This window comes from Halichoerus grypus, chromosome 4 (assembly GCF_964656455.1).
Source record: "Halichoerus grypus chromosome 4, mHalGry1.hap1.1, whole genome shotgun sequence".
Classification (NCBI taxonomy): domain Eukaryota; kingdom Metazoa; phylum Chordata; class Mammalia; order Carnivora; family Phocidae; genus Halichoerus; species Halichoerus grypus.
The window spans coordinates 94,099,651-94,122,824 of record NC_135715.1 but is presented as its reverse complement, the minus strand read 5'-3'; the positions used below and the strand labels follow the sequence as shown (position 1 = coordinate 94,122,824).

General features: G+C 46.1%; 2 protein-coding genes across 3 annotated transcripts in view; one reads left to right on the top strand and one right to left on the bottom strand.

Moving 5' to 3' along the window:
• C4H2orf76 (chromosome 4 C2orf76 homolog) overlaps positions 1-11,770 on the bottom strand; it is an 82,029-nt gene extending 70,259 nt beyond the window's left edge. For both annotated transcript variants that reach the window (XM_078070679.1, XM_036079654.2), the window contains exon 1: positions 11,510-11,770. In XM_078070679.1, the coding sequence (XP_077926805.1) occupies positions 11,510-11,770 (261 nt within the window). The remainder of the gene's footprint in view (positions 1-11,509) is intronic.
• Positions 11,650-17,206, top strand: DBI (diazepam binding inhibitor, acyl-CoA binding protein). The gene is made up of 4 exons (XM_036079669.2): positions 11,650-11,777; positions 12,833-12,950; positions 15,230-15,292; positions 16,911-17,206. The coding sequence occupies exons 1-4, from the start codon at positions 11,769-11,771 to the stop codon at positions 16,982-16,984; spliced, it is 264 nt and encodes an 87-aa protein (XP_035935562.1). The 5' UTR covers positions 11,650-11,768; the 3' UTR covers positions 16,985-17,206.
• The last annotated feature ends 5,968 nt before the right edge of the window (positions 17,207-23,174 follow it).

Genomic DNA, 23,174 nt, shown 5'->3' with positions numbered 1-23,174 from the left:
CACCACTGCCACCTGGGTCCGTCCTCATGCACGGGCACAACAACAACAACTCCACCTCTGAGGAGGGCCACCGCCAGGCTTGTGACTCCAGCCAGAAGCTGACGCGTTGGTCCTGCGGTGAGGGAGGCCACATGGCACACACTGCTGCCCAACCCTCACCCCTGCTCCCAGCAGATGGATGACATTCGACCTTTGACCTCCTCTCAGGACTCCACACTCCCGATGGCAGTTTTTTCCAGGTTTCAGTATTAATGTTGCAAATCACCTGACTCTGGTCACGCCACCGTGACCCTTGAAATGAACCTGCGCCGTGTGTTTGGTTTTCCATCCTATTTGCAGTCTGACCATGGTTCATCTTTTATCATCAACACTAAGGAACAATGGGCTAAAAGTCGAGGTATTCCATAGACGTTCCACTCCTCCACCATCCACAGCCATCTGGCATCATGACGCATTGAAAAAGCCTCCTGAAAAATCAACTCGAAAAGATTTCTCAGCCGACCTGCCCAACCTCCGGGAGCACATAACGTGGGGCAGCGGTCTATGCACTGAATGTGGCCACCCCCAGAAAAGGACTGGCCTCTCGCAGCCATTTCCTGGGTAATGATCCGAACACACAAAATTGAGGCAGGGGAGGGGCGTTTATACAGACCAATGTGAAATCCTGGGATTCCACCCTGGCCATTCCTTTGTATAATGCTTCTTTCTTTCCTCTACAGAAACCCCCCTGCCAGCCCATGTGACAAGAAGCCAAAAGGGGCTTAGGGGATTTGAATTCTGGATTCTCTTGAACTGACCAGGTCCTAGATCACAAGCATAATGACCACTCAAATACACTGCAGGCCAAAGTGGGGGACATAATGAGTTTTATATGGGGGGCCTCTATGAGTTTTATAAAAATTCCCTTTGGGGGCTGGCGGGGGGGAGTGGTGCCTGGCTGGCTCAGTCAGTGGAATGTGTGACTCCTGATCTTGGGGTCGAGTTCGAGCCCCATGTTGGGTATAGAGATTACTTAAAAATAAAATCTTTAAAAAAAAAATATCTTCAGGGAATAGGAGCTAATTAGAAGAAAGGTAAAGTTATAGCTAGTGGAATGAGACACACAGATTTTTGTAGAGGTGGAGGGAAGGAAATAACCTCAGCATCTAAGGCATCTACACAGAGAACAACTTATACCCCAGGAGATGTGGGTGGGAAGGATCGCTCATTAGAGATCTTCTGTCTTGAAAACTACCTGCCCTTACAAAAGTCCTCATGAAGCAAAACAGCCTGCTGAATTGCCCCCAAAATATTCTAAGCACCTCCAATTTACTGACACCTGAATCTGCCAAGTCCTGAAAGATGGTTCTGACCACAATAGATCACCATTATCAGAACTGTCTATCAGAAACACATATCCCAGCTCCTATGCCTCCCATGCAAAACACCTGCCAACATTTCCAGGTGTCTTCTTCACTGCCGCACGCCACCCCCTTCCCACAGCCACGCCATGGGACAAACAAATGTCACTCAGCTAGTGGCACAGACAAACAAGACAGACCAGACTGACTGCCCTCAGGCAGTCCCTCCAAAAATAAGTTCCAAATGCAATGATGTGTACTCAAGTGAGAACCCTAATGCCTACCAGCTGGCAAAAGGTTATACTGGAGGCCTTGACGCCTTGTGCCCTCAGGAAACAAACTGAGGGTTGCTGGAGTGGGGGGTGGGGTAGGAGGGATGGGGTGACTGGGTGATGGACACTGGGGAGGGTATGTGTTCTGGTAAGCGCTGTGAATTGTGCAAGACTGTTGAATCTCAGATCTGTACCTCTGAAACAAATAATGCAATATATGTTAAGAAAGAAAAAAAGAAGAAGAAGAATGTAGCAGGAGGGGAAGAATGAAGGGGGGGAAATCGGAGGGGGAGAAGAACCATGAGAGATGATGGACTCTGAAAAACAAACTGAGGGTTCTAGAGGGGAGGGGGGGTGGGAGGATGGGTTAGCCTGGTGATGGGTATTGAGGAGGGCACGTTCTGCATGGAGCACTGGGTGTTATGCACAAACAATGAATCATGGAACACTATATCTAAACTAATGATGTAATGTATGGGGATTAACATAACAATAAAAAAATTAAAAAAAAAAAAAAAACATCATGAGCAAGCTCTTGGATACCAACAAGCAGACCAACAGTGGCAATCACTCCAAAACTAATCTTAATTACTCAGGGGGAGCTTCTAGAAAGATTAACTGGCTCATTACTTCAAGTGTACCCTATGGGTAGTTTTCCCTACAATGAGACCTCCAATTAGAAAAGGTGGTATGAAATCTGTCTCCTGTTTTAGCTACAGTGATCAGTACCACCACCTTGCAGTGCAGGGCATTCGGGTCAGGATCACTCAGCAGCCAGGCTTGTTATGGGTGACAGAACCCTTCTAGACTACAGACCTATATGCCTTATGAATACAGATATAAATATCCTTAAAATATTAGCAAACAAAATTCAGCAATATATACAAAGAATTATAAGTCATGACCAAGTGGGGTTTCTTCCAAGGAAGCAAAGCTAGTTCAATAATTGAAAAGTAATCAATGTAATCTGCCATATTAGAAGGCCAAAGAAGAAAAATCACATAATCACATCAATCAAGACAAAAAAAAGCATATGACAAATTTCTACATCCAGTTATGATAAGAACTCCCAGAAAAATAGGAATAGAGGGGGACTATCTCAACTTGATAAAGCACATCTACAAAAAAAATCCACAGCTACCAATATATTTAATGGTGAAAGACTAAATGCCTTCCCCTTAAGATGAGAAACAAGACAAAGATATCTACTCTCATCACTTCTTTTCCTCTCTCATCACTCTTATTCCACACAATCCTGGAAGTTCTAGCCAGTGCAATAAGACAAAGGAAAAGGAAAATAGGAAAGGAATTTATTTCCAAAAAAGGAAATAAAAGACACATAAATCAGAAATAAAACTGTACCTATTTGCAGATGACATGATTATCTATAGAGAAAATCCAAAGGAATCTACAAGAAAAAAAGCTTTTAGAATGAGTTCAGCAAAGTAACAGATACAAACATATAAAAACCAATTGTATTTCTATATACTAGCAATGAACACATGCACACAATTAAAAATACTATATCATTTGCAATCACTCAAAAACAAGCATAAATCTAACAAAACACATACAGGACTTATATGCTAAAAAGTACAAACTGATGATCAAATACATTAAAGAAGATCAAAATAAAAGTTAAAACATATGGAGTTCATATATTAGAAGACCTGAGAGTAAATAAATCAATTCTCCCCACACTGATATACAAATTTAATGCAATTCCTATCAAAATCACAAAAAGATTTTTTTGTAGACATAGACATTATTACAAAATTTATATAGAAAAATAAAGGAACTAGAATAGCTAGAACAATTCTGAAAAAGAGGAATAAAGTTGGAGGAATCTGTTTACCCAATTTCAAGATTTATTACATAGCTATAGTAATCAGGTCTGTGTGGTATTAATGGAGGAATAGATGCATATATCAACAGAACAGAGAGAAAACCCAATAAAAGACCACATAAATATGCCCAACAGATTACTGATAAAGGTAAAAAGCAGTTCAATAGAGGAAAGATATTTTTTCAACAAGGTGCTGAAGCAATTAGACATCAGGAGGAAAAAAAAAAAGAAAAGAACCTCAAGTGGGGGGTGGGGATGAGTTAAGGGGTGCACTTGCTGTGATGAGCACTGGGTGTTGTATGTAAGTGATGAATCACTAAATTCTACATCTGAAACTAATATCACACTGTGTGTTATTGGAACTTAAAACCTTGAAAAAAAAAAGGAACCTCAACCCAAATCTTATACCATATACAAAAATTACGTTATTCGTATTATTTGCATTTACTAAATGCAAAACTATAAAACTTTTTTAAAAATAGGAGAAAATCTTCAGGATATAGAACTAGGTAAAGAGTTATTAGATGCCAGATCCAATCCATAAAAGGAAAAAATGGGTAAGCTGGATTTCAGTCAAAATTAAAAACTTATGCTCTATGAAAGACTCTGTGAAAGGATGAAAAGACAAGCTAAAAACAGTGAGAAAATATTCGCCAACAAAGGTCTAGTACCCAGAATACATAAAGAACTCTCAAAACTCAACATTGAAAAAATACAATTAAAACATGTACAAAGACACAAAGAGACATTTCACAGAAGAGATATACAGATGGCAAATAAGCACCATGAAAAGATGTTCAACATCATTAGCCATTAGGAAATGCAAATTAAAATCACAATGAGGGGCGCCTGGGTGGCTCAGTCGTTAAGCCTCTGCCTTAGGCTCAGGTCATGATCCCAGGGTCCTGGGATGGAGCCCCACATCGGGCTCCCTGCTCCGCGGGAAGCCTGCTTCTCCCTCTCCCACTCCCCCTGCTTGTGTTCCCTCTCTCACGTTCTCTCTCTGTTGAATAAATAAAATAAAATCTTTAAAAAAAAACAAAAAATAAAAAAAAATAAAGACACACAGAATGAAAGTGAAGGAATAGAAAAAGATATTCCATGCAAATGGAAATGAAAAGAAAGCTGGAGTAGCAATACACATATCAGACAAAAGAATTTAAAACAAAGACTGTAACAAAAGACAAAGAGGAATATTACACATAATGATAAAGGGGTCAATCCAACAGGAGGATATAACACTCATAAGTATTTATGCACCCAACATAGGAGCCGCTAAATATATAAAGCAAATATTAACAGACATAAAGGGAGAAATCGACAATAATACCGAATAGTAGGAGACTTTAATACCCCACTTACATTAATGAATATATCATCCAGAGGAAAAAAACCAATAAGGAAACACTGGCCTTAAACAACACATTAGGCCAGATGGACTAAATAGATATATATATAACATTTCATCCAAAGGCAGAATATACATTCTCTTCAAGTGCATAGGAAACATTCTCTAGGATAGATCACATGTTGGCCCAAAAAACAAGTCTCCATAAATTCAAGAAGACTAAAATCATATCAAGAATCTTTTCTGACCACGACAGTATGAAACTAGAAATCAATCACAAAAAGAAAACTGGAAAAAACACAAACACATGGAGACTAAATAACCAATGGGTCAAACAAAGAAATCAAAAAGAAATTTAAAAAAATACCTGAAACACATGAAAATGGAAACATAACCTTCCAAAATCTATGAGATGCAGCAAAGGCAGTTCTAAAAGGGAACTTCATAGCAATGCAGGCCTATCTCAAGAAACAAGAAAAATCCCAAATAAACGGTCTAACTTTCAACCTAAAGGAACGAGAAAAAGAACAAAGCCCAAATTTAGTAGGACATAATAAAGATCAGAGCAGAAATAAATAAATAGCAACAACAAAAAATAGAAAAGATCAACAAAACTAAAAATCTGGTTCTTTGAAAAGACAAACAAGATCAAACTTTTAGCTAGACCAACTCAACAAAAAAAAAACAGAGAGGATCCAAATAAACTCAGAAATGAAAGAGAACTTACAACTGACACCACAGAAATACAAAGGATCAAAGAGAGTACTTTGAACAATTATATGCCAACGAACTGGAAAACCTAGAAGAAATGGATAAATTCCTAGAAACACACAACCTTCCAAGACTGAATCACGAAGCAATATAAAATATGAATAGACTGATTACAAGTAATGAAACTGAACCAGTAATTTTAAAACTCCCAAAAAACAGAAGTCTAGGGACAGATGGCTTCAGAGATGAATTCTACCAAACATTTAAAGAAGAGTTAGTACCCATCCTTCTCAAATTATTCTAAAAAACTGAAAAGAACGGAATATTTCCAAAATCATTTTACAAAGCCAGCATCACCCTGATACCAAAACCAGACAGATGCCACCAAAAAAGAAAATTACAGGCCAACATCCCTGATGAATACACATGCAAAAATCTCAAACAAAATATTAACAAACCCAATTCAACAATACATTAAAAGACCGTACACCACAATCAAGTGGGATTTATTCCAGGCATACCAGTATAGTTTAACATCCACAAATCAATCGAGGTGATACACCAAATTAACAAATTGAAGGATAAAATCATGGTCATCTTGATGGATGTAGAAAAAGCACTTAACAAAATTCAACATCTATTTATAGCAAAAACTCTCAATGAAGAGGGTAGACATAATAAAGACCCTATATAACAAACCCACAGCTAACATCAGACTCAATAATGAAAAGCTTTTCCCCCATTAAACAATTTATCACAACACTACATCTACTGTAATCAAAGTGATGCTGTTTACAGACATTATCATATGAATATTTTTAATGAGAACTGCTATAAAAACAAGCATTTACTTGACTTTTTTTCCAATTGCTTGCACATCATAATGGCCAAATTTATGTAACCAGTAATAAAGTTGCAAAAGCTCTAACTTTTTAAATCACATAGATTTCCTTATCAAAGGATAACACAAGGGCTCCCTGATAATGGAAATGTTCTGTATCTTAAATATTTCATTGTTAATGTACTGATTATGGTATGTATTATAGTTTTGCACAATGTTACCACTGGGAGAAATGTGTAAAGGGTGTAAGGGATCTGCATGTTACTTAACAACTCCACGTGAACCTACAATTGCCTCAAAATAAAAATTAGGGTTTTTGTTTGTTTGTTTTAGTGCATCATCTCAAAAATAAAGTTTTTTAAAATGGCATTGTCTCTAAAGGTATTATCAGCCAAAACACCTATCATCAGATTTTAATATTTCTAATTTTCTTGTTGATGGGCAATAAAAAAGCTCACTAGAAAATTCACCTAACAACCTAGTTCTAAAGCATTTATCAAGGGTCTGTCATGTGCAACTAGGAGCTAGGGAAACAGGCAAAATGAAAGCAGATTTAGAAGAGTTTATACTTCCAATGAGATTGAATAAGAACTACGGTACTGAACTCAAGCTATCTTCCTAAGGTGCTTCATTACTCCTGTCCATAATCCTAAGTATTTCCAAACAGGATACAGGAGTTTTGTCTCAGCAGTGTTTATCTTTACTTATGTTTAAGTTAAGTCTTCAGAAAGTCCTCTCTCGGGGCGCCTGGGTGGCCCAGTCGGGGAAACGTCTATCTTCGGCTCAGGTCATGACCTCAGGGTCCTGGGATCGAGCCCAGCATTGAGCTCCTTGCTCAGCAGGGAGCCTGCTTCTCCCTGTCCCTCTGCCTGCCGCTCCTCCTGCTTGTGCTCTCTGTCAAATACATAAAATCTTAAAAAAAAAATTAAAAAAAAAAAAAGAAAGTCTTCTCTCCTTCTTTACTCCCAGCCAGTGTAGGACACTTCCCCACAACCCCCTGCTCCCAAGCCCTGGTATCCAAGTCTCACCTCAGCCCAAACCACCACCCTGCCATGTTAGCTGGAAACAGGACTCAGGAAAGGAGCAAATCGTACACATACAGGTCACACACACACTTCTCTCACATCCAGCTTGCTGCAATTCCTCTGAATATAAATACTCAAAGGAACAAGAGAATGGCAGGCGGGAGGGGTTGGTTAAGACTTGCAGCTGCCCAGCCTCTAGAAGAGGAGTTATGCCATCAGAAAAGTTAAAGAGACAGAGGAATCGAAAAGAAGGGCGGGGGGGGGGGGGGGGGGGGACATGCTACATTCTTATCCCATCTCAGCTCTTACCCCCCTCCGCCTTCACAAACACCCCCAACTCTGCCCACCTACTATCCCAGAAGCATTTGCCAAGAGCTTCCTTCCCTTTAAAACACACTAATCTCTCACCTTTGCTTGAGCCATGCCTCAAGAATCACATTACAAGAAGTGAAAATAAATACCAAAGGGATATAATTCATCATTTGTGAGTACTCTAGCCCCTGCCTTCTAGTAAAGCTTTACTGCAACTGTAGTCCATTTTTTTTAATGATTAGGTTGCTTTTAGAAATTAGAGGTTTAGTTTAATCAAGAAACCTAGTATTAGGACGCCTGGGTGGCTCAGTCATTAGGCGTCTGCCTTCGGCTCGGCTCAGCTCATGATCCCAGGGCCCTGGGATCGGGCTCCCTGCTCCATGGGGGGGCCTTCTTCTCCCTCTCCCACTCCCCCTACTTGTGTTCCCTCTCTTGCTGTGTCTCTATCAAATAAATAAATAAAATATAAAAAAAAAAGAAACCTAATATTAAAAAACTCTGGAAAACAGTATGGAGGTTCCTCAAGAAGTTGAAAATAGAGCTATCATACGACCCAGCAATTGCATTACTGGGTATTTACCCCAAAAATACAAACGTAGTGATCCGAAGGGGTACGTGCACTCCAATGTTTATAGCAGCAATGTCCACAATAGCCAAACTATGGAAAGAGCCAAGATGTCCATCAACAGATGAATGAATAAAGAAGATGTGGTATATATATATACAATGGAATATTATGCAGCCATCAAAAAAAAAAAACCCCAAATCTTGCCATTTGCAAAGACGTGGATGGAACTGGAGGGTATTATGCTAAGTGAAATAAGTCAATCAGAGAAAGACATGTATCATATGATCTCACTGATATGAGGAATTCTTAATCTCAGGAAACAAACTGGGGGTTGCTGGAGTGGTCGGGGGTGGGAGGGATGGGGAGGCTGGGTGATAGACACTGGGGAGGGTATGTGCTATGGTGAGCGCTGTGAATTGTGTAAGACAGTTGAATCACAGACCTGTACCTCTGAAACAAAAAATACATTGTATGTTAAAAAAAAAAAAAGAAGATAGTAGGAAAGGAAAAATGAAGGGGGGGAATCAGAGGGGGAGATGAACCATGAGATACTATGGACTCTGAGAAACAAACTGAGGGTTCTGGGGGGAGGTGGGGGGATGGTTAGCCTGGTGATGGGTATTAAAGAGGGCACGTATTGAATGGAGCACTGGGTGTTATACGCAAATAATGAATCATGGAACACTACATCAAAAAATAAATAAATAAATAGGGAAAAAAGAAAACTACTATTCACACCCACTGAGCAAGAACCGCTTTCACCTGTTAATGTATCTTGCCCGTCTGGCTTTACACTGAGACCCAGCAAGTGTAGCCTGTGAATAGTCAAAATTGGCACCCCCAAGCATGTGAGGGCAGGTTGCAGCAATGACAAGAGCCTCTCTACTAAATGGGAGGGTCAATTAGACTGATTAGGTGGCTCATCAGGTTCCCCATCTTCCCTTAATATTTGTTTTGTGTTCTGTTTCCAGCTAGGAGTGATACAAAGAGATTACATGGTCCTTGCACCAGAATTCATCTACTTTACCATAGCCTATAGCTGCATTCAGTTCCAAAAACTTAATTTCCAAGTTCATGGCTAATCAAAGTGAATACATTTCATAGAGAGCAAAGGACTCTGTTCATCACCTGCCATTTGCTCAGTGCCTAAGAAGTTCCTGGCACTTGGAGATAGAGCACTGACCAATACAAGGTGATCCCTATTTTCCCCGGCTTATGTAGGGGAGAGAAATCAGACAGAAGAATAAGTAAAAGTGATTGTAAATAAAATTATTACGAAGTGTGCTAGTTGTTAGCAAGGATATAAACACAGCTGAGGAACCTGCATTTTCTGGGGATATGAAGAACTATTTCCTTTCCAATGCTATCGAAATATAGAATTAAAAATCCAGTTTCATAAAAATTCATACAATTTATTGATCCCCAAATTTACTCTAAAATTTACTTCACAAAATTAAATCTCAGATGCTGGCTTGTTAGCTCTTTATGTTAAAAAACAAATGCCATTCCAATTGCCTAGAATAGAAACAGTAAATGGAGGACTTAAGGCAACATATCAGTAGGTGGAAATCACACAAAATGGGTCCCTGAGGAATGAGGGAAGGAAGAAGGACACAGGCCAAAGAGCATGCCTTCAGCTATTTCAAAACTTGGCCTAGGGTGGGCCCTGTAGCAAGGAAAACCCCTTAGCACCCTGCTCCCTGAGTCCCACAATCCTTACTAGTTATATACTTCACTTGCATTAGGCAACTTTTGTGGACTCACTTGGGCACAGAACTACCATGTGGAAAATTGGGTTTTTTTGTTTGTTTTTTAGGAAAGTGGAGTATATACCAAATAAGAAAGCAACAAATCAACCTCACTTAAACTGGTGATTGCCAAGTTAAAACACTAGCCTTGCTTTCCACAGTGTCCAGACAAAACTCAATCACATCAACCAATCTTTGAGGAATACAAAGTTACATTGTCAGTTACCTAATTGTGCTATTGTGCTAAACACAATAACCTAGTGTTAAAACCTAATGACTTTAAGATACATTTGACTATAAATCTGACCCACACAGACAATAATCTGAATTTCCATCAAGGAATCTGTAAGCACTAAATGATGGAACAAAAATGAATCCAGGCTTCATGTGTGCCGGGGGGGGGGGGGGGGGGGGGCGGGGGGGGGCAGGGAACAGCTCTGAACTGTCACTTTGGTAGGGCGGGAACCTCTATTTCTTAAGATTCAAATGTAATCTCCCCAAATTTAACTACAATCTTTTTGTTAATTTGTTTGGCTTTGCTTTCTCTACCAAAATTATTCATAGACTTAAGCCTCTAGACTTGTTCCCTGCTACTGCATCTCCACTTCTTCCCAAACATTTTATAAAGGCTGGCCTACCACTAGTTAGAAGTTACATCTGAAAGCTTTCACCTGGCCTTTCTTTCTAAACACCTGTGGCTGTAAATGGGGGGGCTGGGGTGTGTGTGTGAGGATTTCTAGTCTAGTCCTCTTGACACAAATTAGGAATTGGAGAGGAATGATCTTTGTAAATGATCTCCAGTGAATTTTCCATCAATTCCCTCCCTTCACCCAGCTTTGTAACCACCAGAAAATTCTCATCAACTTCAAATTCCGCCAGCCACCTGTGCTGCTCTTTTCTGTTCCCATGGAGAGGATCAGCCTCTACAACAACTTCGCAAAGATGTGCCTCCCCTCAGTCTCATCATCCTCTGCTTAAAATCTTCTGGCTTCCCATCTCAAAATAAAAGTCCAAATTCCTATAGCTCTTATAAAGGACAAGCTCTGCATCATCTAGCCAGTCTGACACCTCTTTAACTCCCCAGCCTCATCTTTCTACTCTTTCCCTCCACTCTTTGCTCACACCTTTACACTTATTTTCTGCCTGGAATGCTCCTTCCTCTCCTTAAAAGGCTTTCTCAAATGTTACCTTCCCCTACCCTACCTTCCATGTAAAACTGTAAACTTCCAACTCCCTAAGCCCCTAACAAACTGCTCTAGTCCCCCGTGAGGGGCGGAGCCCACTCGTCCTCCCCAGGCCTGAGAGATTACTTGTACAGAGGCGCATCTTCCGGGCTCCTCACTCCAGACACAAGACTGAATGAAGAAGTCTCTGCTCTTTGGCCACCGCCCCCTCTCCTCTGCCCCCGCGGTCCACTCCCCACAGCAGCCGAACCCTGACCCCGACTCGGACCTGCGAGCCCTCTCCAGCAAGCACGCCCGACCTCCGCGGGCCCCACCTGTTCCCGGCGTCCTCTTCGGCTCCTCACTGCGCTTGTGCGAGCAAACCCACGTGGGTTCGGGCGGGGTTTGGCGGCGCTGCGGCGGCTGGACACGCCCCCCCAGCGTAGAGCTGGCTTCTGATTGGCTGCTTCTTGCCTGCCTGGCGGGGTTGGAGTCGTCTGCGGCTGCACCTCTAAAGGCGCTGCCAGTCGAGTCGTGTGTTTCCTGCTCTTCGCCGCCTCCGCGGGTTCTCCGGATCTTCGCAACCCCACCAGCATGTCTCAGGTATAAAGCGTGCCTAGCCTGGCTGCGAAGGTGCGGCGAGGCTGCAGGCTAGGGGGAGGGGTGTATCTCCCAGGAAGAACTCCGCAGGGTCTTTCCCTTCCACGCCCCGCTGTGCCTCCTGGACCCGTGCCCCGCTCTGACTCTTTGCAGGGAGCCTCGTGAGCGGAACTTGCAGGGTTTGGACACTGCTACCCACCCGCAACCGCTAGAAAGTTGCCCATGGGGTGGACTTCGCGATGAAGCAGGAACAGGGGTCGGAGGCGAGGGTCCTAGGTAGAAAGATGGCAGGTAGAGGGTTCCGTGGATTGAAGGAGCAAAGAGACCGAGTTCACCATCCGGAAGGTCAGGGCAGGAGTAGGGACGCCATGCAGAATGGGGAAGCAAGGAAGCCGTGGCTGACAACTTAGAGGTCAGGGGACATAGGGGGTTAGTGTCCAACGTGCGGGAAGGGGAGGGCTTGGGGAGAGGTGGCCCAGAAGCCTTTTTCCTCCTTCGAATGTAGTCGCCTTTCGGAGACTGAGCTGTGTGGGCTGACCTCTGACTCATCTCACCTCTCTCCAATCAGAACACTGAAACAGAGGTCAGCGCTGGACGCCCAGCCCCAGGGGGCGGGGTCCAACGGGCTCCGGTCGCTGACACCTCCGTACTGAAACCCCGTCCCCTTCTCAACTGTTTGAAACACGCTGTGCTAGCCCTATCCGCAAGTCAGGGCTTTACTGAGACCCCGGCCTGACCCAGGGGTGGTCAGGCAGTTGAGCACGCTTTTTCAGTGAAGTATATGCCTACTGCAGGCACTCCTAGCCTGCTTCCTTCACCATTGTGTTTCCAGCACCTGGTACCTGGTATGGTAAGAGCATCCAGTACATAGTTATCCATCGAACGAGTGAACCCCTGTGCTTCCCCTCCTTGTTTTGCTGAATCTTTCTGGCTGCCCTGTTGGGGAGCTGAGAACACACACTGCTTTTCCTCACAGGCATCGCAGGAGTGCTGCCTTTCCACCCTGTCTCTCCCCATTACTGAGCTCTATTTAGGCCTTTTCTCTCCCTCATGTTTAGGCTGAGTTTGACAAAGCTGCTGAGGATGTTAAGCACCTCAAGACCAAACCAGCAGATGATGAGATGTTGTTCATCTACAGCCACTACAAACAAGCAACTGTGGGTGACATAAACACAGGTATGGGGTGCCTGGGTGGCTCAGTTGGTTAAGCATCTGCCTTGAGCTCAGGTCATGATCCCAGGGTCCTGGGATCAAGTCCCGTGTCAGGCTCCCTGCTCATCGGTGAGCCTGCTTCTCCCTCTCCCTCTGACATTACCCTCGCTTGTGTTCTCTGGCTCTCTCTAGCTGTCAAATAAATAAATAAAATCTTTAATTAAAAAAAAAAAACACAGGTATGCTGAGATGAGCTTGGGAAGGCCCTCTACTCATCAAGGCAGACTCAGCAGCCTTGACGGGTGCTGGAACTCTTAATCTATGGGAACTGCACACTCAAAACCACCCAAAGCCCTACTCTTCAGGTGGAACATGGTAATGGCTCATGGCGTCCCCCCCGCCCCGCCCCCATGCCAAGATCATGCTCCTGAATGGGGCTCATAGACCCTGTACTGTTCTTGGTGGCTTGGGTAGCAGAATTCAAATCCTAGTTTTTGGAAGGACTGTACTGGTTACCACCAGCATTTTCCATCTACTTTGGAGGAAGCAGAGACCCCAGCCTGGAAGAGACTTAGTCCAAGCTCTGAGCTCAGTAGTAGCTTTGTTGAATCCTAGTACTTCCACCGCAGACAGGCAGAATCAAAGTCAGAGCACTCGGCAGCCGGGCCAAGCCTGATAGCCGGAGCAGAGAAGCCGGCTTCCTGAGGCCGGTCAGAAGCATTTTTGCTGACAGTGGTTCCCGCTGACCGTTTCTTCCCCATTGAAAAAAATCTTAGTACAGATTTTGAGGTGGTAGTTTAGACTACCATACTCTGAATACAGTCTTTCCTGCTTTGGACAGTTTTCATTCTGCCCCTAAGTCCCTGCAACTCAGGTGTGTACTGAGGCAACAGCACAATGCAGTCTCTGCAGGGACTCGGAGTGCAGTGGCCACGGCAGCATAGAAGAAGGTCACCCCCTCCTCTGTTCAGGAGGGAAAGCATGGCCAATTTCACCGTGCTTGGGGTGGGCGGTAGAGCAGGTGGGTGGCTGCCAGCCATTGGGAAGCAGGAAATGGTGCCCAGAGCAGTGCCAAATCAAAGTTCCCAGGAAGGGCTTAGCTGAGAGAGGTCTTGGGGCAAAGGTGAGTTCTGCGCTGGGTTTATAAACTTTATATCCTCCCAGGAAGGGAAAGGAGAGATGAAGCGGGGCTGGCCAGAGGAGCTGAGATCCTTTTCTGCCAAACAGGATTTTCCCAGACCCTGGCCTCTGCCCTGCTTTTACATGAGTATGTAGACTGGCTTGGAAATCTGTCGCTTCCTCATTGAGGAGGCGTCAGCTCATCCTAGGGCTCCATTGTCCAATAGATTGTCACTACTAGCCCCATTCAGTTTTAAGTTGAAAATAGGTAAAATCCAGAGCTCAGTCCTCAGTGGCACAAGCCACATATCAAGTGCCACAAGTGGCCAGTGGCCCTGAGTTAGTGTAAATGTACATGTCCATCATCACAAAAAGGGCTTTTGGAGTGTGCTCACTCTTCCTGGATGACGACTCTGTAGGCGCCCTCTCCAGCATCCCTGGAAATGCTTCTCTGAAAGCATCTGAGGAGACTTGCAGTTTCTCAGGCACAGTGGTCTGGGCCATGGGCACTGGGATTGCTCCTCTTGCCTTTGTTCTCAGGGTGGCAGTAAAATAGGTCAGCAGGGAAGTAGCCAGTGTGTTTCCCAAGTGCAGCTGATGACAGGTCTGGTGTAAAATCATGGTGTAACTTTAAGAATGCTTTGCCTTTGGAGACAAAACGCCCACAGATTAACAAGAATTAGACTAACAACTTGGTAGAAAAATGGGGCAAGGATATGAACAGACTATTCACAGAAAGAGGAGCCCAGAAAACTGATAGCAATAATAACGTGAAAGAGAGAAATTGGGTGACTGAGAGCAGGGGTGGGAGGGAAACTTTATAGTATTCTCCGTGACAGCATTTCAATTTTAAGCCATATGAATGGATGTAGTACTTGTTTAAAAAAAATTTTTTAAGTATGGTTTTTAAAAGGAGAAATTTTGGAGTTAAAATTTAACTTCTAAGACAAAGTCTGCCTAGTAATGAGAACAGTTTTCTTCCTATTTTCTCTAAATCTTAAGTTTGGATTTCTGTACATCTGGGTTTCTGAAGGCAGAACCCACTGTGCTGGACCCATTTAACTCCCTAACAGAGCTTGGAAGGAACCAGTGAAATGAAAGATGGCTTTCAGGACAAGAGAGTCGATGACGTTCTCCATTAGAAATTGAAGCAGGTCTAATGTCTTTTTCTTTCCTTGTTTCAGAACGGCCTGGGCTGTTGGATCTCAAAGGCAAGGCCAAGTGGGATGCCTGGAATCATCTGAAAGGTAATTGTTCGTAATCAGTTTCCCTAGTCTGTGAAGCCCAGTAATGAAATACTCTTGATTATGGAGTGTAAGGGGTAAGGAGAGTAAACAGAGTGGATGGGGCACATGCCAGAAACCAGCCTGGCCTGGCCAAAATGGAAAAAAACTGGGCCACCTACTTTTTCTCCTAATACCATGTATGCCTTCTCCAAGAGCACCATCTCTGAGCAGTGGTATTGTCAGGAGAGGAGGGCCTGGGGACCAGGTTACTGAAAAACAGACTGTGGCGGGGGGGGGGGGGGGGAGGGCGGGTTGCGGTGTGTGAAATAGTTGGCCTGGGCTTTATATGTATTCACAAGAAGGAGTGGTTGCGGGTCGCCTGGGTGGCTCAGTCATTAAGCGTCTGCCTTCGGCTCAGGTCATGATCCCAGGGTCCTGGGATCGAGTCCTGCATTGGGCTCCCTGCTCCGCTTCTCCTTCTCCCTCTGCCGCTCCCCCTGCTTGTGTTCCCTGTCTCACTGTGTCTCTCTCTGTCAAATAAAGAAATAAAATCTTAAAAAAAAGGAGGAGTGGTTTCCTGCCTGCACCTTCCTCTTCCTTGCAAGGCCGGGCAGTGATCCCCTAGCCCAAGCAGCCCTCCCCAGCTCCCTTCCAGCCAGAAAGGCACATAAAGGAAGGGAGTGAGTACTCCCCATGAACGGAGCTACTACACGCTGAACAGCAGTAGCCAAGAAGTACCCCAGCTCCGACTTCATCACGTGTCGCCTGCGGCAGCAAGACCTGCCAATTGGCACTGAAGCTGCCTACCAGCTTTTGTGTTCTCGCTCGCTAGCTTCTGAATAAGCCCTCTGTCTTCCTGCAAATGAAAAGCCCTCGGATTCAAAAAGGGCCAGGATACAATCAATATACTCCTAGGATTTGCAAGTAGCTGGAACAGGAATGCGCGTCTGACTGCCCGTCGTCACTGGCCATTCGCATACCGGTGTCCAGGCGCTCTGCAGTGTTTCAGAAAGCGCTCCAATTCCCAGCGTCTCTCCCTCACCGCAGAGTCCAGGAAACCGGGGCTCACTGTCCGTGTCCTTTGGACTGCGGCACAAGGGCAGAGATGTGCCTCATTCACCTCCACGAGCTAGCTGCCTTTGCTCACAGTTCTCGAAACTTTTCCCACAGCTCCTCTCTGGGGAGAAGAGGGTGCCTGGCTTTGCTTTCTCACTGCCAGCTTTCTCCAGCAGAGAAGAGCCCAGCAGATAGGTCAGAGCCGGCCAGGAAAGTCACTGCAACTCCCCATGTTAGGCTTTCCGACCTGTCTGGAGCATCCAGCCTTGCCCCCGAGGCTCAGGGTGACCACTCACTCACAACAGTGGGGGACTCATGTGGCCAGCAGGCCAATGACGGGCCTCAGGACAGCTGCACGCATGTTAGGGGTTCAGTGCTTTCGGGAGCATCAGCTGCAGGCCCAGCTCCTTAAGTATTTCAAGTTGAATCCTGGACATCTGTGAGGTGCAGGTAAGAGAAACCCTACTTCACAGGGGAGAAACTGAGCCTCCAAGCATGAAACTGGGACTGTATAGGGCTTTTAAGTCTGCTGCTTTTCTACCGTGCTGCCTCTCTGACAAATAATCCTGTTGATTCCTTCCAGGGACTTCCAAGGAAGACGCCATGAAAGCTTACGTCAACAAAGTAGAAGAACTAAAGAAAAAATATGGAATGTAACAGACTGGATTTGGCTGCCAACACTGCATTTCATCTAAACTGATCTAATGCCTTTCTTTTCTAATACTGTGGATGACATGAAATAATGCAAATAGCCTGTTAGCCTAGGTCCTGAAGACCGCACAGGGCATGGCTCCAACAGAGTAGGGCCTGCCATGGTTACTGACCTGCGCTGAGTAGTTTTTATCCGTAGATCTATTAAAAGCACATTTGTTACTTTAAGTCTTCAGTAATCTGGGTTCTTGAAATAGTTTACTCCATTCCGATCGCTCCTCCTCACACCCTTTTTCTAAAGATTTCATCTGGAAGTGTTTGAGCTCACCCTCCTCTACTCTGGTGGGGTGCGAGGCAGGTGACACACCTCTGGTGGGGAGGGAAAGGGTTACAGAAATAGCCTGTCCTACCTCCTTCTTCCTCCCCCTTCCAGCCACACTGACCGGGTGGGCTGGCTGAGACCTCAGGCCGCAGGGACTGCCAACCCTCTGCTGGGGACATTGCTGGCCTCAAGCTCCAAGTAAAGCAGGGTTGACAAGTATTTGAGGTTTGTCTGAAGTCCCTCCCGTCCATAGTTCCAGAGCAAAGGAGCAAGGCTAGAAGCCCCAGTCAGGAATGAACTGTGCATCTGCCACGGGGTATTCCCAGAGTTCCAGGCCCGTGGGCAGCTGGGCAGGCAAAACTGAGTGGGGAAGTGGGTGTTCAGCAGGAAGAAGGGAGATCAGGACCCAGGAGGCCAGGGGTTAAGGTTACAGAGAAGAAAGGCTGGAGCTTGACCCTGGGGGTTATAGGTTGTCGAAAAGTAAGAAAAAGACAGCCGACAGGCCCTCCTTGCCAGATGCTCTACCCGACTCACTCCCACAGTCTTGCGAGGAAGGTCGTGGTTTTCCCATTGTGCAGGCGAGGATGCTGAGGCTGAAAGGGGTCAAGGGAGAAGCTCCTTGAGGCCAGACAGCTGTCCGTTCCCTCCGAAGCCTCTGCCCTGGTCTTAGACCTAGTTCAGCCCGCTGTACAGTACAGGGAGGAATCAGATTTGCAGTGACTTGCCCAAGGCCACTCGGCTGGCGAATAAGAGCCAGCATTCACACGCTCATCTCCCTGGCTCAGATGCCTGCACCACACAAGGTAGCCTCCCAGGTGTGCCCTGTGCTGGAACGGGAGAAACCGGAACAGCAGGAAGGGCCTGGCGTACAGCATACCTTCAGTGGAAAGTGGCACCAGATAGAAGTCTTGATAATGAAGCTGAAAATCACAGAATTTATCAACAAAGGGGCTAGGCAGCTGCTGGAAAGTAGACGTGGTCAGAGGCATTCAGATTGTGGACCTGACGGCATCTGTGGGTTCTGAGAATGGTGATTGTCCCGTGCTAGCCCAGCCTGCACATGGAAAACGAGCCCCAGAAGCTCAGGTATAGATGGGGGGCGGGGGAGTGTTCCCAGTGGGGCCAACGTTCAAAACCTAGACGTGCGCCCTGAGTGAAGTGACTTCTTGAGCAGCCATGTCATTTATACGGGAGTTAGCCTTCCCTGGGCGCTAATGTGACTGAGGGCCTATGAGTCAGGAGGCCCTCCGTTCTCTCTGTTCTGCTCTCCCCCCTCCCCAGCTCCACGGCACCCAGCCTGCCAAGGCCACGGAACTCCCAGGCATCCCTGAGCCCGAGGTGGGGGCAGAGCCACTCAACTATACCCATACCTGCATTCTCTCCTTGGATCAGTTTTTGGCTGCTTCAGGGGTAAACCAAAGGAAAAACCACCTTCAATGAGTCCAGGGCATGGTTCTTGTCCAGACAGACCTGGCTCTGGGGTCAGGCCTACCTCACTTAACCTGGAGGGTGGTGGTCAGTGTGAAATGTAATTGTGTGAGGACCTCCTGCCTAGCGGGGGTGCCCGGTGTGTGACCCCCCTTCATCAGGAATTTTTCTCCCGCCGGTTTTCTACCAACTCTTGTCTCTGGCAACATCCCTTGCAATGGCTGTCAGAGTCAAGGACCTAGCCCAGAAGCAGATGGTCACCCCCTGTGGCGACACTGGCAGGGGCGCAGGCAGAAGAACCTGCCCGGTACTCGAGCTCGTGAAAGGAAGCCGTAGCAAGGCGGATGTGTGCTCGGGCGCCGTATTGCCGCCCGGCTGCCGGCCAGCATCACGGAACGGGCCTCGGCCTAGGGAAGCCCTGACAAAGAGGGGGCAGCCTGGCCATCTGCAGTTACGTGGGCTAGGACTGTGTTAGGACTACACCATGGTTCTTCTCCCCCGGACGCAGATGGGAGAGAACCACCACGGGAGCGGAAAGGCCCACCTGCCCACAACTGGCGTGGCCTCCAGTTACCGGCTGTCGTTAGCTGAGAACCTGCAGGGTGAGCCTCCCGCTCAGGTTCATTACTTCGGTTGGTGAATTTAATCCCGCGGTGCTTTGAAGTCGGTACTACACCTCAATGCTCTGTGATGGGAATGACTGGACCCATTATTCAAATGAAGGGATTAAGACTCAGGTGACGTGAATGGATCCAAACCCAGGGCTCTCTGCCCAGGAAGGGCCTGCTTGTCCCCTTCTGTCACATTCTCTCTCGTGACCACCGGCTGCCACTCAGCTTTGCAGTGCCCCTGTCCGATGACAGGGGTGACCCTTGCCCCACTGGGCTAGGAGGAGGTGCTGTGAAGTCCCCCGCCTACTGTGCAGGTCTTCCTGAGGGGCAGCTCAGGGAAGCAGATCACATCTCCCAGGCTGGAGCGGGGACCCCCAATGGGCCATACTTTTTTCTTTTTCTTTTTTTTTTTTAAGCCATACTTTTTTAAGCATCTCAGGTGATTCTGAGACTCTGCCAGGTTTGGAAGCACACCCGCGCCGCCCCCCCCAACACACACACGCACTATAAAGTAGTGGAACTGGTTTCTCCAAAAGTAACAAGCCGTGGTGTTCTTTTTTTTTTAAGATTTTATTTATTTGCCAGAGAGAGAGAGAGCACAAGCATGGGGAGCGGCAGGCAGAGGGAGAAGCAGGTTCCCTGCCAAGCAAGGAGCCCGATGCAGGGCTCGATCCGAGGACCATGGGATCATGACCTGAGCCGAAGGCAGACGCCTAACCGCCTGACCCTCCAGGCGCCCCACAAGCTGTGGTGTTCTGGGAACACGGCACCAGTGGCTTCAGGGGCCATGCCTGTTCCGATGGCTCCTGCGGAAATGCACGTACAGCCCCAGGCTGGATCACAGGCTGTCGTTCGGGAACAAATGAGATCGGCAGTGCGGAGCAGGGCAGGGCACCAGTGTTCACCCTCCCCCCTGTGAGGCAACCACAGCACCCCTGTGGCCCTTCTTACCTCCAATCTGCCTTTGGTGACAGACTTACCTGTGAATCCCAGTGCGGTGTCTCGGGTGCTGGATCATGGGTCTTCTTGGAGCCACATTTTCTTCATCTAGAAAATGGGCTGACAAAATGGGTAAGGAGCCTCACATAATGCCTGGCAAACACAGCTTCCTAGCAGCCCGGGGGGCCTTCCCTAGTATGCATCCTCACCCTCGAGACTTCCTTCCCCACCATCCAGACAGGTCCTGGCCTGGAGTTACAAAGTACTGCTCCTCACCTTGGCCATGCTCCAAAAGGTGGGAAGTCAACCGTGCAAATAAGTGTGGGTCATCCTAGAATGTTCTCCCCACACAAGAGTAATTCCAAGAGCCAAAAGCCTGGGAACCAGTGCTGTAGATCAGGGGCCAGTAGGGGACCTGGCTCAGCCGCTGCCTGAGTTACATAGACATGAGGCAAGTTAGGTCACCTCTGTTAGCCTCAGTTTCTTCATCAATAAAATGGGGTTGAGCAGAAGGTCATTGTCCAGTGTAGGTAGGAAGGAAAGCCAGAGGAGGGGAAATTGAAGGCCCCAGAAATGGCTGGCTTGATGGGAGCCAGGCTAGGAAGTTGTTGAGAGGGTGGTTTAAGTAGCCAGATGATTACAGGTGTTTCAAATTAAATTACAGTTGTCTGGAGTTGAGGACGGACCAGGAAAAATAATCAGTAGAGGCCGGCTTTAGCAGAGGTGTGCCCTAGGGGCCTGAGTCAAGGCAAGTCAATGCCTCTGGCCTTGGCAACTCCCAAGTAAGATTTCAGAATGTTTCCTCTCTTAATTATTTGTGTGATTGTACATGATCTCTCTTGCGAAAGAACATGGAATAGCTAAGAACAGACCACAAAATAAGCAAAGCTCTTTCAGGAACTTAGGATTTAAAGATAATTCAGACACCATCTTTGCCCTGAAAGATCTGTAAACCACAAACCAGAGGGCAACAGAAGTGCCCTGGGGTGCCCTCTCTGCATTCATCCAGAGAATCAATCCCCCCCTGCTTTGCAACACCCCTGCCTTGGCTACAACTCAGCCCTTGGAAGACCAGGAATTGGTCAACCAATAGCTTTTTCTTATGTTTTATGATTTTTCTAAGTAATGAGTGAACTTAAATCTAGACTGTATTTTTCTTTTTTAGGAGCTGTAAAGCCCCATAAAGCCTTTCCAGGGAAATTGGTGCGATACCAAGCACAGGCCATGGCACTTGGGGGGAGGGGTAATCTCTCGGCCCTTGAAGCTGGCTGCTGGCCCTGGGCTATCTCAGCCACTTGGACCCACCAGCTACAGTGGAACACACAGCCAGGTACTGGGAGAGCCCTAGGCCTTTGAGGACCTCCCTCCCCCATGTCCCAGCATCCTACTTCAATAAAGACATTCTTGACCTTGGGGAAAAAAAAAAAGAATCTCGAGACAAGATCATCCTGGATGTGGGATGGGCCCTAAACCAATGACTGGTGTCCTTTTAAGAGGGAACAGAGAAATTTGAGACACAAAGATGCAAGAGAAAAAGGCCATGTGAACATGGGGGCAGAGATTGGAGTGATGCAGCCATAAGCCAAGGAATGCCAAGGGTTGCCAACAACACCAGAAGCTAAGAGAGAGGCATGGAACGGAATCTCCCTCAAGGTTCCCAGAAGGAGCTGACCTTGCCAGTACCTTAAACCTGAACTTCTGGCATCCAGAATTGCGGGAGAATAAGTTTCTATTGTTTTAAGTTACCCAGTTTATGGGATTTGTTGCAGGAACCCCAGGAAACTCATGTGCCTACCGACTCCTGTGTGGCTACCCATGGGCTAGTCCCTTCCACCAGCAGCCCTTCTTTAGGAGTAAGACCCTGAAGGTCTTTGTCAAGTATAAACGTGACTCATGACCTGGAGGACTCTCTTGGGAACACTTGATTGGGTTCATCTGTGTTGGAGATCTGGGACCTTAAAAGCATGGGAGTTAGCAGTTTTGATGGCAGTCATGAACAAGCTAGAGCTCAGGTTGCTACCAAGGTGACCACACTGAGAAATCACACACCAACCCCAGGGCATCACCATCAAGCAGGAGAAGTCAAAAGAAAGGGGGACTGCAAAGTGGGAGGAGTTTTGGAGAGGCGACTACCCCGCCCTTACCACAGTTTTGCCCAAGTGTGGCCCTAAGGGATGCTGCCAGTTCATCAGGTGATACACTGGACTGGAAAGAGCATGGGCTTTGCAGATAGATTTGAATTTAAATCACGACATGACCACTTTTGTTCTTCGTGACCTTGAGCAAGTTTCTTATCTTCCCTGAGCCTAAGATTTTTTGTGTATAAAATAGGATAATCTCTATGAGGGAGGATTGAATAAATGCCTAATACACAGAAGAAAAATTAATACATGGTAACTATTATTAGTCAACAAGAGGGTTTAAATTAAAAAATGAATTAATCTTTTTTAGGATTTTAAGGTTTGAGAGGTTCTGGCTGAAGTAGCCCAGACTCTTTCTCAATCTTAAATTGTATATCTTTTGTGCTCATGTGAACTTGGACCATCATCCCTTCTTTTAAGGAAATGTCTCCGCTCCACTATTCCTGAGGAATTAGCCCATCAGGTCAAGTGGGCATAAAGAAAAATCCCTCCAAAACTCCCCCATTGGTGAGAGAAATGATTTGGTTTACACCACTGTGGCAAAGTGGGTGATGGCTCCCAACCCTTTACATCCTTCAAGTAATTATATTATCTATGCAACTTTGTGCATTACTCTGAAGACCCTCCCACTAGAATGGGCAGAATTTTCATTTCCACTCCCTTGACACTGGGTATGGTCATATGACTTGCTTTGGCCAATGAAATTTGATCAGACATGATGCAAGGAAGAGCTGTGGATGCGCTTACTTGGCTTG

Excerpts from the sequence above, each read along its gene's own strand:
- DBI (XM_036079669.2), top strand. Across the intron at positions 12,951-15,229 it reads TGTGGGTGACATAAACACAG|AACGGCCTGGGCTGTTGGAT; the intron begins GTATGGGGTGCC and ends TCCTTGTTTCAG. Across the intron at positions 15,293-16,910 it reads TGCCTGGAATCATCTGAAAG|GGACTTCCAAGGAAGACGCC; the intron begins GTAATTGTTCGT and ends GATTCCTTCCAG.